At 43.1% G+C, this 20,000-nt stretch overlaps 1 protein-coding gene across 10 annotated transcripts in view; it reads left to right on the forward strand.

Moving 5' to 3' along the window:
- The window catches only part of LOC310798074 (calcium-dependent secretion activator 1), a gene marked incomplete at both ends in the record, with an annotated part of 159,682 nt that overhangs the window by 81,792 nt on the left and 57,890 nt on the right, over window positions 1-20,000 (forward strand). For 3 of the 10 annotated variants that reach the window (XM_083660563.1, XM_083660568.1, XM_083660560.1), the window contains 3 exons: window positions 370-433; window positions 1,510-1,633; window positions 11,988-12,094. In XM_083660563.1, coding sequence (XP_083516689.1) covers window positions 370-433; window positions 1,510-1,633; window positions 11,988-12,094 — 295 coding nt within the window. Of the gene's footprint in view, window positions 1-369; window positions 434-1,509; window positions 1,634-5,124; window positions 5,194-6,109; window positions 6,143-11,987; window positions 12,101-20,000 lie in introns of all 10 variants that reach the window. The other 7 variants (XM_083660561.1, XM_083660565.1, XM_083660564.1 and 4 more) reach the window with 6 other exon arrangements.

Raw genomic sequence — 20,000 nt, forward strand, 5'->3', positions numbered from 1 at the left:
TTTCTGGGTTTCTGCCATCAGGAAGCCTGCGGCGAAATCTGATTAGCTGGACTGTTACGGAAGTGGGGCATGATGTCCGTGGTTCGTCAAATCATATGTCATATTTCTAGCATAGTTCTCTTTTGGGGGGGGGGGGGGCGTTTTAGTTGAAATCATGATATCGTCTCATATCGATCGTAGGCCCCTGAATTGAACTGAGATTGTATCGTGATCGTGATGTATTTGTGATATGAGCAAATATCCTATCATTGTCCAAAGAATCGATACAGTATTGTATCATCATGAAACGTATGATTGATCCCACCCTTAACCGGTGCCAGACTGGCCTGCTGAGTGCTCACCGCAAAATCCCCTCTGTGGCCTCCACAGGTACTGCTTCCCATTCGGCCGCCCGGAAGGAGCGCTGAAAGCAACTCTGTCCCTGCTTGAAAGGGTAGGTCCTTTTTACTGCCAAACTAATGCATGCAAGCTGAAGAAGTCATAATCAAGCGGCTGGCTCGTAGCGCCGTACGTGAAGCCAATGCAGAAGTGTCTTAATCCTGTATTCTTTCGAATGGCCTGCAGGGGGCTGGATGCAAAAAGAAGTCCGATTGTATGGAAGACAATGGGAAAATGACCCTACTACTTGTCACTTGATCGATGACCTCAGTAAACACTTTCAACACTTTCCTAATGAGTTTATGGTCTCAATCGCTAATTTCGAGTCTTCTTCAACACAGCATGATGTTCATTTTGTAAACTATGGTCCAATTTGGAGTAAAATAGACGATAAAGCAGATGATGCTTTGGCGTGTGATTGACAGTCCAGTGATCACGCAGCTCGCCGATCATCACAGACCAATAGCAGGGCTGCAGCTCGATCACAGACCAATAGCAGGGCTGCAGCTCGATCACAGACCAATAGCAGGGCTGCAGCTCGATCACAGACCAATAGCAGGGCTGCAGCTCTTCTCGTCCAAATTTACGTCACTTCTGGCTCAAAATAACGAAGACGGCAACGGTGAAAATGCCAACCTCAAGGCTTCAAAACAGGAAGTGAAAAAAAAAGAAAAAAAAAGTGACATCACGTTAGCCATGCCCATATTTATTATATGCTGAGACATCTTTTTCCTGTTTGAGTTTCAGTCATGGTGGCTATCGCTGCTCATGCTAAGTAACTACCCGGTTCTTCTTCTGTTTGTAACCGTAAATGTAAGACGCATCACTTCCTGTGCGGCAGGGGATTTTTCCCGGGAAACGACTACCAGACTCCTGCTGTTAAAAGAAAAGCTTTCATGAACTGGATATGGGTTGAATCACTGTTGTTTGTTAATGTCACTGTTCATGCTTGCGTCATGTCAGTAAACCCATTAGTTAACATTAGTTAATGAACACTTTTGTAAAGTGTGATCTGTAATCTGTTTTACAGCCTTTCCAACTGAAAGAGTAAGAAATGTTGATATATTTTAGGTGTTAAAAAAATAGATATTTGTTGAAAAAGTAGTTCATGAACACCCTGTCTCCTTTAAGGTGCTGATGAAAGATATCGTCACCCCGGTTCCACAAGAGGAAGTCAAGGCTGTGATCCATAAATGTCTGGAGGAGGCGGCTCTGGTGAACTACCAGCGCCTGTCAGAGTACGCCAAACTAGAAGGTGAGGTCAACTACAAACACCACTGACTGTTTTACCACATATGTTTTACCAGCCGACGTGGGAGTGCAGTTACAGCTTCCCACCACATGTCTTGAAATGTAAGAATAGTCTGAATACATTTTATGCTGTGTTCTATGTGTGTGTGTGCGTGTGTGTGTGTGTGTGTGTGTGTGTGTCAGTGTGTGCGCGGTGTCCTCAAGATAGAAGATTTTACTGTGCTGCCCCCTACAGGTGAATGGGTGGTGGTGGTGGTATGAAGGCAAGGCTTGAATCAAGGTGCAAACTCAGTGATTCTCAACCTTTTTCATATGAAGGACACAAAGTTCGTCCACATTCGAGCCACAGACCCCCATTTAATGAGCTTCTCTCTCTCAGACCCGAATCTGAACATATTTTTCAAGGACCCCTGGTGGTCCCTGGTGGTCCCTGCACCCAATTATTGTGCATGCGACACACACATCGTCTTTCATTCTTTTTCTGTTTGTTTCTTCTTTTTTATCTTGATGATGTTAGAACAATTAGAGCCGCGCTGTAGCTCTCTGGTTTCCAACGTCTTTATGTTTACAAATATTGATTAAATACAATACACTATGTAAAGTCATAAATTAATTGGTGCCACAGCCTTTTAATGAGTCCAAACATCCTCCATTCCACAAAGTGTGATGCAGTTCTGTTACAGTTTCAGTTTGATACCCGACTCCTTTTGAAACACCATAGTCACTATGGTGTGAAAAAACGGAACGGAAAAACGTTTTATTTTATTTTTTATTTCTAAATTCATGGCGGGCCACTTAAAAACAGGCAGCGGGCCGCAGTTGGCCCGCGGGCCGTAGTTTGGCCACCCCTGCCATCATGGGTTTTCTAGTGGGTTTTCTTTTCTTTTTTTTTTCTTTTATGACATTTCATAGATATAGACAAAACAATCAGCAACATGTATAAAGAGAAAGAAAAGTGGGTTTTCAATGATAAAAAATGACAAAAGTGGATCCTGATGCAACTAAAAAACAAAAACAAATACAACTTGTTCCAGCATATTGTATGATACTTTAATTTCAAGATTCCGATTGAATCAGATCTGATTTGGCGTGATAGAGTAGGTGCTGCTATTCACGCTGTTTCTCTAACCTCCACATTTTCTCCACAGCTGCAGGAAAAGCCCCTCGCTAAGGATTGCTCGTAATGTACAAATGTAGCCCGTGAAATGCTAGCTAATGTTTTCAGTGTTTGACCTCAGCTCCAGCCTGTTTCCTTAGTGGACAGTAAGTAAAAATGCATTCAATTCCCCACAATTCCTCACGCTGACCTGGTCCACTGTGCCTCAGCTTCTCTCTTTAGGCCAGTCCTCAACTTGCCTCTGTCTCCCACCTCGGTCTGCCTGGTAGTTGGAGTGATGCGTTCTCCTCTCCTCCCTCCTCCCTCCTCCTCCTCCTCCCTCCTCCTCATCCCTCGTTCCCAGATGATCTCCATCCTCCTCTCACTGCCTCTCCTCTCTTCTCCTTGTTTATTGGCCTGGCTGCTTCTCCTCGGACGCTCTGTAGAAACAGGAAGGCCAATAAACAAGGCATGGTGGGATTGCCTCTCGTGGCAATTCTGTGTGTTGTTTTTTCTTTCTGTTGCATCATGGTTCCAGGTTTTCTTTAGCAGGCATCACGCGGGCATTCTGTAGTCTCAAAGTTGAGCACAGTGTCACATTTGGCCACTGACTTGAAAATAGAATCTTGTCCCGAAATTATTTGACAATGATGTCCTTGACATTTTGAATGCATCCTTGTAAGCTTGTGACACCGATGTCTGTAAAGGAATAACCATCGCCACACTGAAGACACTAAGGAAGACAAACCTTCGTATCTCAGTACCAAATCCCCTCTGTCCTCATATTGATTTGTTTCTCGACTGTGGGGAAAAACCCGGATGTTTGGGATTTGACCAGTGCTCGGCCTAACGAACGGTTCATTCGTTAAGACGACAAAGTAGACAACCCATGGAACCCTTATAGACCCCAGACACACATGCTTGGTCACACCCTTTGCCCACCTCTCACTCTTTCCACTTCTGCATTGACCTTTGACCTTTGACCTTTGCATATCTCAGCCAACAAACCCCGCCCAGCCAGACACACCCTGGGAACTGTCAACTCTAGGGTTAGACCGATATATTGGTTTGCCGATATTTGTCTGTCAGTATCGTCCACCTCTGATAATATTATGATGACACCACGCAGTTTGATTAGATATTTATGATATCAATCATCAAAACTACAGTCTATGGGCAGCCTGTAAAGGTGCTACGTGTGGCTTTATAGCATCAATAAATCATACTCTAAACAAAGAAGCCCATCACTGAGACGATTATCAGCCTCTACACTACATTTAACAGCAATAAGGTCCGATTTGGAGGGAAGTCTGCTGGATTGCTTTATGGCACAATGGAAAAACAACAGGCTTTATAGGAAATGTAGTCTTAATTCTGAGAAAAAATAGCAGTAAGAATCCCACTGCAGTTAGATGGAGGCTTCCAAGCATTCCCAGCATGCGCTCATTGCTTTACAGTATCATTAATGTGCTAATGATATGCTGAGGTTTAAAAATGATTAATGTACTGTACCACCTTTATGCAACATTTTCATCTGATTTCACACAAATATGCAGAGAATATGTTCATATTATTTTAGGTGGTTATATGTTTTTAAAGGTTTTAGTGTTCCATAGACTGCATGATCATTATAATTTAATAGGAATTCCCAAAATGCTAACAAGCTAGCAAACTTCCGTTCAAGACAGGCGTCGTGTTCGCATTTTGAGATTTGACAAGAAGAAAAAACAATTGAACGATCCTGCTGTTGTTCGACAACCGTGAAAAAGTAACAACAAATTATTTATACCATCAATTATTAGAACTCAGAAAAAAGCGACCACATCAGAAATTGAGGATTTCACCGTTGAACAAAGGGCGTGGACATTTTTGCTGCATTATCGCCAGTCTAATGTTTGGTGTAAAAGCTGCATGGTGGAATCTTTTGTTTTGGAATCAAAATGATAACATTGAAAGATATTGAATATCAGCACAAAACATCAGGGCCAAATTATCTGGATGGATAACCGTGGGCCAAAAATAAAATTTATGTTATGTGAAATTACCTGAAATTATATTATTTTATAGACAATTTACATTCTAAATCTAAAAGAGGTCTTCTAATTTCATATGGTAAAGGTATCATCAAGCTAGCTTTAAAAATTAGCCCACCAGCCTCTGAAAGACTTTTCAGATTTTTCTTCCTTTCAAAACCATGGAGGGCCAAAACAAACTGAGCGTGGGCCAGGTTTCGCCCGCTGGGGCCCAAATTGGTCAGCCATGATCTATCGGGAGATTCACGCGGAAAATAACGCTATCGGCCAGGAAAAAGGTATATCGGTCAAACCCTGGTAAGCTCTGCTCGTCCTCTCTGACCCTGGCCTCTTGCATGCCTCGGTATCCTCCCTCTCTCTCTGTAGGGAAAAAGAGAGACATGTATGAGCATCCTGTCTTCTGCTTGGCGTCTCAAGTGATGGATTTAACCATTCGTGAGTACCTTCCTCATTCCCCACCCTCGCCCTCCACCTCCACCTTGTGTTCCTCTCTCTTATCTCTATGCACGCCAACAAGCTACCTCATATTTCCCCCGTTTCTTCATCCCTCAAGTGCTTTTGGTCTGTTTTTAATCTGTTGTTTCTGTCCGTGAACGCCACCTGTTACAGTCTCTGGATCAGCTTTGGGTTCAGTTTAGATCTTATCTTCTTAGATCTTATCTTATCATTCATACCTGATCTTTATGTCGGCTTGTTTTCTGTCCTGCCCCAGCTCCCTTTCTCTGTTTGTCTGCGACTTGAATGCATTTTGACTTTGCTTCTGTGTAAATCCTCTTCAGTGTGTGAGATCATCCTACACGATTACCAAGCACCACTCAGATAGGGCATCCACATCCGACAGTCACTCCAACGGGTTTTTTTATTTTGAGTTTTGGATATTTCCAGTGAAACATCTTTGGACCCGGTTGGTTTTGTCCAGCTGTAAAAGCGTTTGCGAGTGCTCATTGTCCACATGTCTGTCTGCAAATGAAACCATCAAAGGATGATCTGCTATTGACATCATTTGTAAATGATTTTTAACAGGTTTTTGCTGTTTTTCCAGATTTGTCCATATTGGATTTTATGTCGAAGTCAAGATGCTTTGCTTTTCATATTGCTCTGTTTTTTTGCTCCCTATATCCAGTCTCCTACTGTATATCTCAAAATGTGCCACAAGAGGAGTACTTTTGCTCAAAGGTTCCAGATGAAAGTTGAACGGGTGGCTATCGAAATGGCCTTTACTCCTATTGCCGACTCCTGCCTTCCCTGATCTCCTGTATTGAATTTCCTCTCTCTTCTCTCTCACTTTCTTCCTGAAACATTCCCATTTCTCTCCTCTCCATCCTTGCAACCGATTCTCTTACTCGCTTAGCGGAGAAAACTCAGAAAAAACTGACGGATCCAGGTGACGTTGTACTGTATGTCTAACCTCTCCTATTAGCTCATTCCTGACTAGAACATCCCCAGCCTACCTAAAACCATAGCATCATAACCTACAGTATCACAACCTCCCTGACACATTGCCTAAGGAGCATCACCGGGAATGTTGCAGGAACGTTGTGACGGCATTATGCTTCCCACCCTGTATAGTTTCTCCACTGCACTGACTTCTTTGGATGGAGATGCAGCCTTCCCTGATATCTCTGGACCCCAAGTAGTGCTCCCATCCGTTTGCCAATGGTCCTCTTGCTGAATTGTCTTAAATGCTGAAGATATCAAAAAATATGTCTGCAAAGTTTGCTAAAGCAGGGGTGTCAGTTATTTAAACTAGTCCATGGACCTAATATTGTTTGGAAACAAAACGTCCAAACCTGCTTATAGAAGTCAACTATAACGTAGGTCACCAAACTATCAGCTTAGAGGGATCATTGGTCCTGAATGCTCCCTGATATGATTTGTTTTCTTAAATATGGTTTCCAAATAGATTTATCTTCATCTTTGCTATCCATTCTAGTGATATAAAAACTAGATTTGGACTCACTGAGAGTGCCACACCTTGTCCTCCTAACCAATCAAAGACAGAGAAACAGACGGACAAAACAAGAAAGGACAGAAGGCGTGAGCTGATAAGCAACAAAGATGGAGAAGCAATTTTAAGATGATTCACACAATGCCATTGGAAATCACTAATAAGTAACCCATTACAGAGAGAGCGCTGCTTTGGCTCTAGCACCTCCTGTCAGGTGAAAAGAAGGGGCTGGCAACTGTGCATGTGTCGGAGGAAGCATGGTGCTAGTCTACGGCTCTCCCCAGATCGGTAGAGGGGGTGGGGCAGCGACCGGGGCAGCAGGGGAAAATTGGCAATTGGGGAGAAAATGGGGGTGGGGGAAGAATCTGAAAATAAATAAATAAATAAATAAAAATAATTATTAAACAAAAAGAGAGAGAGCGCTTCTTTGTTGTAATGTAAGAGAACACTGCTTGCATGCAGCTGATATTTCAAATATTGCAATCAAGGCAATGACTTCCTCTGTAAGAAATGCATGAACAACCTTCCATGTGTGTTTGAAAATTGTGCATTTCATCTAAGGTGACTTGATACTAAGAAGAATCCCAAATGAATGTCTACAAATTCGGACATCATACTATAGCCTGAGACAATGTAAGGTCAAATACACCCGCCTCAGTCTGAATCACAAAGCAACAGGGAGGAGCGTCGCATTGCCACTCATGGAGCCTGTAGATTTGCAGGTGTCACTCAGGTGTGCAGGTGTCAGGTGTGCAGGTGTCAGGTGTGCAGGTGTCAGGTGTGCTCACTGATGGGAAATCGCCACGACAAAGAGAAAGTGATGAGAGAGTGAAATACAAAAGTGGCTCCTAAACAAGAAGTAATTTAGAGTACATTTAATGTCATCACATGACATGATTTCTGGGGCAATAAAGTTCTTAAAACGTTCAAAAATGCAAAGAAAGTGTTAGTTGCCTTGTACAGCTTTAAAGATAACAGCCATAACCATCAAACCTGAACTCTCATTACTGTATGAGGCTGTCAGCTCACTTTCTTGATCGTCAGTTAAAACGTTTTTTTCTTCTTCTTCTTCAGTCAAACGTTTTACAGTCAAACATCTGACATAAAAGCCCTTCCTTGACAGGCATTAGCAGATCCTAACAATCCAGCAAAGAAGTCTCGTTCTTCAGAAGCTGCCAGCCACAGCAGCTCTCATCCTTTGACCCCACTATTCTGTCCACCAACACCACCGGGTGTTTGTGCTCTGCTCTGCCAGTAGGGGGACTTCACACAGTCCTGGCTCTGAGCATGATCAATTCAACTCATAAAAAGCACAACGCTGTGGGTGAGGGTGTGCACACAAACCTTTTGAAGCATTTTTGTTTAACCATATCTAGAGCTGCAACTAACGATCATTTTCATTGCCGATTAATCTGTCAATTATTTTCTCGACTAATCGATTAGTCGCTTGGTCTATTAAATGTCACAAAATGATGAAAAATGCCATTCATTTCCTCCCCAAAGCCCAAGATTACATCCTCAAATGTCTTCTTTTGTCCTGACCAACATTCCACAACCCAAAGCTAATCAGTTTACTCTCATAAAAGACGAAAGGAACAATAAAATATTCACATTGAAGAAGCAGGAACGAGATCATTTCAGTAGCCCATTTTCTTCTTTAAAAAATTGTCTAAACGATTAATCAATTATAAAAAAAAAAAAATACAATAAATTTTCTGTCGATCGACTAATCGATTGACTAATCATTGCAGCATTAACCATAGCATGTTGACCATTAATGGACAGTCATGCTACTGTATAGGCTACTCAACATTATTTTAATAAGTCCTGTTTTTTACCTACTGTAAAATAACAGGACTCGCGAACATGCCAAAGGACAGAGATGTACAGTATATGGAAGTTACATTTAATAAGTGCAAAAGGATCCAGAGCAGACATGTCATGTACAGATACTGAGTCTAGAGCTGTTTTGCACAAAGTTATCTTCTACGCCTGGCGGCAGCAAAACAACCGCTCCAATGTCAGGAAAAGTTCAGCTCTCTGTGATTTTCTGTCTCATAACCCTCTGTACATGTCTCTGTGGAGGTCTCCGTGGAGGTCGGGGGAATCGAACCGGCCAACCTCTGGCCCCCATGTCACTGTGTGCTCGATTATTCCTTCACACCACCAGCTGCCCTTCACACTCACAGCTCTTCTCTGGGCGCTTTTGTCTCTTTCCTCTGGCTGTCGCCATTCAAAACTGACTGAGACTCAAACCCACGACCTCAAAAGTGACCGAGGCCTCAATACTGATGGGCTGCAAACGAACTCTCTGTGCCACCAGGCCAGACTTCTTAAGACAGGTTTTCTCAGGGATTTAAATCACTCTTTCCTCTGGCTGTCGCCATTCAAAAGTGACCGAGGATCAAACCGACAACCTCAAAAGTGAGGACTCAATACTGCTGGGAAGCAAACCAACTCTCTGTGCCAACAGGGGTTTTCCACTCTTTCCTCTGGCTTTTGCCGTTCAAAACTGACTTGGGCTCGAAGAACCCACGTTGTTTGTCTCTCTCATCTCATGCTTTCAGCTTTCACATATTATGTGCAGTGTCCCCCTTTTTTGTGGGGGAAAAACCCCCCAAACATACACAAATTATTGATCAAAGTATCGTCTTTATGCATCTTAAAATATGTTTTGAAGGGATCTTTTAAGTTTAATAGTATTTGAATTATATTAATATGACGCAAGTTTCTATTCGCCTGGGACAGAAAATACTTTTTACTTTTATACTTGAGTACATTTCAGAGCCTGTACTTTTTTTTTTTTTTTTTTTTCATATTTTAAATTTTTATACAACACAAACAAGACAAAACAGATGAACAGGCTCAGACACAGGGGAAAGAAAGAAAAAACAAAACAAAACAATATAATCAACATTACAAAGTGGTGCCGCCAGCCACCTAAGGTTCTTATGTTCTTGTAAACGATATACCTGGGATCTCACTCAAGGGGTCTATGAGAAGCCAGCCGGGTGAGTCACCCGTCACCCCTAGCCTCGTTGAGGTAGACCAAGAACGGGTCCCAGATAGTCACAAACTTTCTAAGTGCATTGGTTCTCAGGAACCTAAGTCTCTCCATGCGTATAACAGAGGTCATGTCCGTCAACCACAATTGAAAAGAGGGTGGAGAGGGAGATTTCCATTCCTTCAGAATTTGTTTTTTGGCAACAGTTGTCCCCAGTGTCAGAGACTGTTGCACAGCTGTAGGAAAGTTCAGAGAGGACTCTGAGCAGCCGAAGATGCCGAGTTCTGCTTTCCGGCTGAAGGGCCACCCCGTAGGCCTTAGAGTTGTACTTTTTACTTTTACTTGAGTAATTAAGTTGAATCAGTACTTCTACTTTTACCAGAGTCTTTTTTACACAATTAACTGTACTTGTACTTAAGTAAAGAAAGTGTGTACTCTGAGTATGGAAGTTAAATTGAATAATTCCTGTTTTTTACCTACTGTAAAATAACAGGACTCGCAGATTATGGAAGTTACATTTAAATTCATTGTGGTGCTTTTTTTTGTCTCAATACAAAGTGAGATGCAATTTCACAGTCGTCTTACAGTCACATGGTCTGACGGTACGCAGAGGCTAGTTGTGTTACAGTCACATGGTCTGACGGTACGCAGAGGCTAGTCGTGTTACAGTCACATGGTCTGACGGTACGCAGAGGCTAGTTGTGTTACAGTCACATGGTCTGATGGTACGCAGAGGCTAGTTGTGTTACAGTCACATGGTCTGACGGTACACAGAGGCTAGTTGTGTTACAGTCACATGGTCTGACGGTACACAGAGGCTAGTTGTGTTACAGTCACATGGTCTGACGGTACACAGAGGCTAGTTGTGTTACAGTCACATGGTCTGACGGTACACAGAGGCTAGTTGTGTTACAGTCACATGGTCTGACGGTACACAGAGGCTAGTTGTGTTACAGTCACATGGTCTGACGGTACGCAGAGGCTAGTTGTGTTACAGTCACATGGTCTGATGGTACACAGAGGCTAGTCGTGTTACAGTCACATGGTCTGACGGTACACAGAGGCTAGTCGTCTTACAGTCACATGGTCTGACGGTACACAGAGGCTAGTTGTGTTACAGTCACATGGTCTGACGGCAGGCAGAGGCTAGTTGTGTTACAGTCACATGGTCTGACGGTACACAGAGGCTAGTTGTGTTACAGTCACATGGTCTGACGGCAGGCAGAGGCTAGTTGTGTTACAGTCACATGGTCTGACGGTACACAGAGGCTAGTTGTGTTACAGTCACATGGTCTGACGGTACACAGAGGCTAGTTGTGTTACAGTCACATGGTCTGACGGCAGGCAGAGGCTAGTTGTGTTACAGTCACATGGTCTGACGGTACACAGAGGCTAGTTGTGTTACAGTCACATGGTCTGACGGTACGCAGAGGCTAGTTGTGTTACAGTCACATGGTCTGACGGTACGCAGAGGCTAGTTGTGTTACAGTCACATGGTCTGACGGTACACAGAGGCTAGTTGTGTTACAGTCACATGGTCTGACGGCAGGCAGAGGCTAGTCGTGTTACAGTCACATTTGCAACAATCAGCCAAGGTGCGGACGTGGGATACCTGTAGGCAAATGCCATTGAGATCTGCACAACATAATCACCACATTGCTGCATGATGAGTGTCCAGCGTACCTGTTGTTTACATCCCTTTTACTTTGAGTCATTCCGCCCATGTTTTCTCTGGATGGCATCATTACTGTCATTACTGTGCTGGGAAGCAACGACAGAGTGACATCGATGACTCATTCTCCACATGTCACAGAGTGACAGTGCTTTCAACACTTAACACAGATAGTTTGCCTTAAAACTACTGATAGAAATAGATGTTTAGAAATGTTGTAAAATGGAAATAATAACGAGTTTGTATTTATTGATTGTATTTCTAATGCATCTAGGACATTTGAGATTGATCACAGTAATTGAGACTGACGCTATAGACACGACCAGGATCATTTTTGAGGCAGCTTTTAACTCAAACATTTGATCAGTGAGTTAGTTATTCCTTTAGCCCAAATATGAGAGAAAATGCATGCTTTATTATTTTTATGTGTCCTATTTTAAATCTGAAAATGACACACACTCCAGGAAAACTCAAGGTGTTGACATAATCATCTATTTCATTTGCATGCCTACAATGATGTTTTGTTTAATGAGGAATACATTACTGATCAGACACCGGTGTGATTTTAAGGCTGCCCACACTGACCTTTCGCCTTTGTGCTCCAGAGAATGTAGGTCGGTTAGTCACGCCTGCCAAAAAGCTGGAGGACACCATTCGCCTGGCTGAGCTGGTGATCGAGGTGCTTCAACAGAATGAGGAGCACCATGCTGAGGTCAGTGTGCTGCCAGGATACTACATGTGTTCCCCCTGTGCAAAACTGACTCACGCACACATCAAAAAGTCTCTTTGAAATGCTTGGTCAATGAAAAAAGAGGGAGACAGAGAGACAAACAACTCTGCTCAGAGTGTCTTCAGTGTCTTCAAGACACTGAGTCTTCTTCTTCTGCTCAGAAGAAGACACTGAGGTGTCGAAACGTCAGTGATTCTTGATCTGCACCTAATAAAGACCCTCTAGATGGTAAATCATCTCTTAGTCCTCTGTGACAGTATTTTCCTGTGTGTACCCTCTAACACATACCCGCCACACAGGGGGGCCGTATGTTGCCCATGTGTGCTTTATAGTAACGTTCAGTCAGAACTCATTTATAATTAAGCCCATAGTTAATGAACTAATCATGTACAAAACACACACACAGTCACATATTTTATATACTGTATATGTTGTAAGCCTAATTTTTGCCATCACAGCTGCTTTTTACATGTATGGGATAATACAGGCTATTAGAACACGGCTCTCTCGAATACTCGATTCTGATTGGTCAATCAACAATATTCACCGGTCATTATTTCTCGACAACCGACCGCTGCTCTGCCACACCTGGATTAATCAGTTGATAAGAGCATTTTGTCCGCAGACGCTACTAATTAGGCCAACCAGTTGCAGCTGTGGTGTCTTGTGTGCCAATTACGAATGAAACCGCTTTGTGTTGAAAACGCTATTAAAAAATCGATTTGAATAATTATTTTTGTCAGATTATTGAATGATTTAGTTGTAGGCCGTGTTCTAAGCGGGATAATGTATACTGAGCCGGTGATTACTGGAAATAATGACCTTCAGGTGAATATTGAGCCCTCCGCTGCGCGTCGGGCTAAATCATTCACCTGTCGGTCATTATTTCCACAGTAATCACCGGCTCAGTATACATTATCCCTTACATATACAAGGTGTCCCAAGCTCTGAGTCATTATAAACTCAATTAGCTACAGAAGCTAATGTTCACATTCAGTCCTTGTATATTTCTCTCATGTGTTCAACATTCCTTTCCTCCTCTGTGTGTGTGTGATTGAGAAATGAGATGCAGGTGGTGTTCATCCTAATTGGCCTGGTCAGGTGTCAGATTGCTGCTGGCTGATTGGCTGGTGGAGAGCATTTAAGCCAGCTGATGCCATCCTGTCGCCCCTTGCTCTCCTCATTCCCAAAGGTGATGGCTGCTGTGCTGACTGCTGTGTTCTGTCAGGTAGGAACTGTGTGTAGACCTACTTTAGTAGTTCTGCAGAACTTTATTAAGATGTGTCTTTATCTTGGTAGACCTGTGCAGTCTAAACTGTAAATAGTTACCTTCCAGATCTACACTTTTGTACACTGTAAATAACACTTACCCAAGTAGCAGAAAGTAGGGGGAGAAGCCCTTTAGTTTTTGTAACATTTTCTGATGTTTATTTTGTAGGAGCTTATAGGTAAGAGCTGTGTCTTATTTAATCCATCATTTTCTTTTCTTAGGTAAATTTAAGGTTGGGGATTAGTTTGATTGGTTAGTTGTGTTGGGGCCATGCTGTGCTCTGAAACTAAACCTGCTACTTGTGAACTTGTGATGGTGGTTTGGCTGATCATCCTTGGGAGTGGGAAGAGTGGGTGCACTTTTGTGTTGCGGTCCGGTTCCCCGAGGCCGGTTCCTAACATAATTGGGTGCTCGTCTGCTTTTCTCATTCGTCAGCACGTCGTCTGTGTGTGTGTGTATATATATATATTTAATGTTTGTCTGGTGGGCAGTCTTTGTGCAGGTGGTAAATGGTGTTAGTCAAGGTGGCTTTGCATGGAGCTGAGGAAGCTCATGGTGGTAAAGCTGGTGGAGATGTTTGTTGGAGGAGCTGGTCAGAGGGGACCAGTAAGACTGAGGAGGGGCGTGACAAGGCAGGGCCGTCAGTAGCACAGTTTCTCCTCTTTCTGTGTAGACTGCTACCCTACAAGAGTCTCCGTACATAGACTTGCCTGTGACTCTGACTCCTAAGCCGTCTAAATCAGCGATACAGACGTATTTACAAGTGTCACAGAAACATTTCAAAGCCACATATTGAGAAGAAGAGTTCATAGCTTCTCGACGTCGGGGTTAGAAAGCTCGACGCTGCTCATAAATGCCTCTTTTCATCTGAAGTCTGTGCTGGTGATATTTTTTACCAAGCCTTTGGCCAGAGTGGCGCTGTTGAGCGCTCTGACGGCTGAGAGCTCTAACCTGGAAAAAATATCACCAGCACAGACTTCAGATGAAAAGAGGCATTTATGAGCAGCGTCGAGCTTTCTAACTCCGATGTCGAGAAGCGATGAACCCTTCTCAATATGTGGCTTTGAAATGTTTCTGTGACACTTGTAAATACGTCTGTATCACTGATTTAGACGGCTTGGGAGTCAGTCACAGGCAAGTCTATGTACGGAGACTCTTGTAGGGTAGCAGTCTACACAGAAAGAGGAGAAACTGTGCTACTGACGGCCCTGCCTTGTCACGCCCCTCCTCAGTCTTACTGGTCCCCTCTGACCAGCTCCTCCAACAAACATCTCCACCAGCTTTACCACCATGAGCTTCCTCAGCTCCATGCAAAGCCACCTTGACTAACACCATTTACCACCTGCACAAAGACTGCCCACCAGACAAACATATAAAATATATATATACTCAGACGACGTGCTGACGAACGAGAAAAGCGGGCGACCCCCTAATTATGTTAGGAACCGGCCTCGGGGAAGGGGACGGCAACACAAAAGTGCCCCCACTCTTCCCACTCCCAAAGATGATCAGCCAAACCACCATCACAAGTTCACAAGTAGCAGGTTTAGTTTCAGAGCACAGCATGGCCCCAACATCAACAAATCAAACTAATTGCCAACCTTAAACTTACCTAAGAAAAGGATGGATTAAAAAAAAAAAAAAGACACAGCTCTCACCTATAAGCTCCTACAAAATAAACATGAGAATGTTACAAAACTAAAAGGCTTCTCCCTCCTACTACTTGGTAAGAGTTTAGTGTAAAAAAGTATAGATTTGGAAGGTAGCTATTTACAGTTTGGACTGCACAAGTCTACCTAGACAAGGACAGATCTTCAAGTTCTAAAGAACTACCAAAGTAGGCCTACACACAGTGCCTACCTGACAGAACAAAGAGTCAGCAGCACAGCCATCATCTGTGGCAATGACTGCAAGGGATGGCATCCCCAAACCCATTTAACAGTGCAGACACAGGAAGTTGGTGAAATATAAACTTTGGGACTATCATGCAAAACTGTACTACCTATTGCATGTCAACGTTTTGTGTTATGTGTTCACATCATTCCTTTCCTCAGTGTGTAATTGAATAAAAGTCTACTAATTGTACTCCCAACTATGATGGCTCCCTGTTTACTCTTTGCTGTGTTCTGTCAGGTAGGAACTGTGTAGGCCTACTTAGTTCTTCAGAACTTTAAGATGTGTTATCTTGGTGGACCTGTGCAGTCTAAACTGTAAATAACTACGTCCAGCTCTACACTTTTGTACACTAACATCTTACCCAAGTAAAGTAGGAGGGAGAAGCCCTTTAGTTTTGGTAACATTTTCTCATGTTTATTTTGTAGGAGCTTATAGGTGAGAGCTGTCTTTTATTTAATCCATCCTTTTCTTAGGTAAGATTAAGGTTGGGGATTAGTTTGATTTTTTGATGTTGGGGCCATGCTGTGCTCTGAAACTAAACCTGCGACTTGTGAACTTGTGATGGTGGTTTGGCTGATCATCCTTGGGAGTGGGAAGAGTGGGGGCACTTTTGTGTTGCGGTCCCGTTCCGAGGCCGGTTCCTAACATAATTGGGGGCTCGTCCGCTTTTCTCGTTCGTCAGCACGTCGTCTGAGTATATATATATATATATATATATATATATATATATTTTATATATGTTTGTCTGGTGGGCAGTCTTTGTGCAGGTGGTAAATGGTGTGCATGGAGCTGAGGAAGCTCATGGTGGTAAAGCTGGTGGAGATGTTTGTTGGAGGTGGAGCCGGTCAGAGGGGACCAGTAAGACTGAAGAGGGGCGTGACAAGGCAGGGCCGTCAGTAGCACCGTTTCTCCTTTCTGTGTAGACTATGCTACCCTACAAGAGTCCCGTCTCCGTACATAGACTTGCCTGTGACTCTGACTCCCAAGCCGTCTAAATCAGTGATACAGACGTATTTACAAGTGTCACAGAAACATTTCAAAGCCACATATTGAGAAGAAGGGTTCATCGCTTCTCGACGTCGGGTTTAGAAAGCTCGACGCTGCTCATAATGCCTCTTCATCTGAAGTCTGTGCTGGTGATATTTTTTCCAGGTTAGAGCTCCCAGCCGTCAGAGCGCTCAACAGCGCCACTCTGGCCGAAAGCTCGGTAAAAAATATCACCAGCACAGACTTCAGATGAAAAGAGGCATTTATGAGCAGCGACAAGCTTTCTAACCCCGACGTCGAGAAGCTATGAACTCTTCTTCTCAATATGTGGCTTTGAAATGTTTCTGTGACACTTGTAAATACGTCTGTATCACTGATTTAGACGGCTTGGGAGTCAGAGTGACAGGCAAGTCTATGTACGGAGACGTTTGTAGGGTAGCAGTCTACACAGAAAAGAGGAGAAACTGTGCTACTGACGGCCCTGCCTTGTCACGCCCCTCCTCAGTCTTACTGGTCCCCTCTGACCGGCTCCTCCTCCAACAAACAGCACCACCAGCTTTACCACCATGAGCTTCCTCAGCTCCATGCAAAGGCACCATAACACCATTTACCACCTGCACAAAGGCTGCCCACCAGACAAACATAAAATATATATATACACACACACAACGTGCTGACGAATGAGAAAAGCAGACGAGCACCCAATTATGTTAGGAACCGGCCTCGGGAAACGGGACCGCAACACAAAAGTCCCCCCACTCTTCCCACTCCCAAGGATGATCAGCCAAACCACCATCACAAGTTCACAAGTAGCAGGTTTAGTTTCAGAGCACAGCATGGCCCCAACACAACTAACCAATCAAACTAATCCCCAACCTTAAATTTACCTAAGAAAAGAAAATGATGGATTAAATAAGACACAGCTCTTACCTATAAGCTCCTACAAAATAAACATCAGAAAATGTTACAAAAACTAAAGGGCTTCTCCCCCTACTTTCTGCTACTTGGGTAAGTGTTATTTACAGTGTACAAAAGTGTAGATCTGGAAGGTAACTATTTACAGTTTAGACTGCACAGGTCTACCAAGATAAAGACACATCTTAATAAAGTTCTGCAGAACTACTAAAGTAGGTCTACACACAGTTCCTACCTGACAGAACACAGCAGTCAGCACAGCAGCCATCACCTTTGGGAATGAGGAGAGCAAGGGGCGACAGGATGGCATCAGCTGGCTTAAATGCTCTCCACCAGCCAATCAGCCAGCAGCAATCTGACACCTGACCAGGCCAATTAGGATGAACACCACCTGCATCTCATTTCTCAATCACACACACAGAGGAGGAAAGGAATGTTGAACACATGAGAGAAATATACAAGGACTGAATGTGAACATTAGCTTCTGTAGCTAATTGAGTTTATAATGACTCAGAGCTTGGGACACCTTGTATATTAAGTGAAAAATGAATAAAAAGCTCGCACACTGCAAGGGCTCCTAGTTTGTGTTTTTTATTTCAAACACCCAACAAAAAAGTGACGTTTCGAGCAAAGCTCTTCATCAGACTGGCAAAGGACTGTGAGACGCCATCTTAAATACATACAGGTCAGGTCACATGATACAATTAGCTCCAATGCAATCAAGCAAGATGGGTTACAGCTGTGGTTACATGGTCAGGTGAATACAATAAAGTACTGGTTGGAAACAATATGTATGAAAACAACTAGAGACCATACATAATGACAAATCTTAAAGTTGTTCTTTGAATAGATCAAATTTGGTATAAAATACCATGTATCAAATAGGTGACGTGTGACCATGTGTGATCAAGAATAAGAGTACATATGAAAATAGTAAATAGTAACATTATCAAAATGTGATAGACAAAAATAGGAATTAAAGTTCAAATTAAAGACCCTCACTAGGATGTACCAGACCCCACAGTCAGGCTGAAAGGCCGTCATCAAGGGTGGGACTAAGCTTAGAGGCGCCTCCAAGTGTCTCATGGGTGTATTACAATAAAACAAAGCCTGAGACCAACAGTTGAGAGATACCGATAGGAGTATACATAATTATGTAGATCAAGACCAACAGTTTAAATACATCAAGGAGTATGCAACAATGTATAGACCACGACACAGTTTAGAGATACCATAGACAAGTTTATATAAGGAATCAATGCCAAAGTAAAGAAAAACTTTCATAGAAAAGGGCGGATATCCATCTCCTCATTGAGGCCCCTAGGTGCTACAGTGTCCAGAGTATACATCCAGAACAGTTCGCGTTGCAGAAGACGAGTGTTGATGTCACCACCACGTCGTGGGAGCTGGACATGTTCGATACCCACATAGTTAAGGGAGGCTACAGAGTGTTTCATGAGGCTGAAATGAACAGCCACGGGGCTCTTAGGGTCATGGGTTCTAATGTTGCTGCGGTGCTCTGAGATTCTGTTTTTGAGGGGTCTGGATGTTTTGCCTATATAGGCCAGTCCACAAGGACATTTGAGCATGTAAATAACATTGTAGGTTTTGCATGAAATTATTTGTTTGATGGCAAAGGTTTTCCCTGTGTGTGGATGGTAAAATGTGCTGGTCTTGCGCGTGAAATTGCATTGTTGGCAATTGCCACATTTATAATTACCCGGTTCTACTGGGGGTAGAAAAGTGGGTGGAGTAGGTGGGGGAGTGGGAGGACAGTCCGCTCTCACAAGCATGTTACGGAGGTTCGGGGGTCTTTTGAAGACGATCCGTGGAGGGTGGTCAAAGGAGCCTTTCAGGGAGGGATCCGTGGAGATGACATGCCAGTGTTGTCTAATAATGGAAGACATTGTGTTAGACAAGGGAGAGTATGGTACAGCACAGGTGAGTCTATTGTCAGTTGTTTTGGTCCTGGTCTTGTTCAGACACTCTGATTGTGTGATATCAGAGAAACGGTCGGATGCCTGTCTGACCCACTCACTGTTGTAACATCTCGTTGTGAACCTCTGTGCCAGATCAGTCATGTGATTTTTAAAATCAGAGTCCGAGCTACAGATACGGCGTATACGATTGAGTTGGGATACAGGGAGGCTCTTCTTTAAAGATGTCGGGTGGAATGAGTGGCCATGTAGCAGAGAATTTCTGTCTGTTGGTTTTCTGTACAGGCTGGTGTTGAGCGTTCCATTATTGTTGATAATGAGAATGTCCAGAAAGTTCATTTTGACAGAGTCGTGGGTCATGGTGAATTTCAAATGGGCGTTCCGTGTGTTCATAAAGTTATGAAAGTCTTTGAGTTTGGCCTCGGTAGAGGTCCAAATGAAAAAAATGTCATCAATATACCTTTTGTATGTGGAGATGTATTGTAGAAAGGGATTATTGATGGGATTTAATATAGTCTCCTGTTAACACCTCACACCTTGTATATTAGCCTGCATTATCCCATACATGTAAAAAGCAGCTGTGATGGCAAAAATTAGGCTTACAACATATACAGTATATAAAATATGTGACTGTGTGTGTGTTTTGTACATGATTAGTTCATTAACTATGGGCTTAATTATAAATGAGTTATGACTGAACGTTACTATAAAGCACACATGGGCAACATACGGCCCCCTGTGTGGCCCGCGATGGAATTGCAATTTTTTTTTTTTTTTTTTTTTTTTTTTACAGTGCACCTGAACGCAACATGCAAGATACTCGCTGAATAAGTGTCCAAATGTTCATGTCATTCTGGCCAATATTCTTCTGTTATAGCATTTC

This window comes from Poromitra crassiceps (assembly GCF_964638095.1).
Source record: "Poromitra crassiceps genome assembly, chromosome: 25".
NCBI lineage: Eukaryota > Metazoa > Chordata > Actinopteri > Beryciformes > Melamphaidae > Poromitra > Poromitra crassiceps.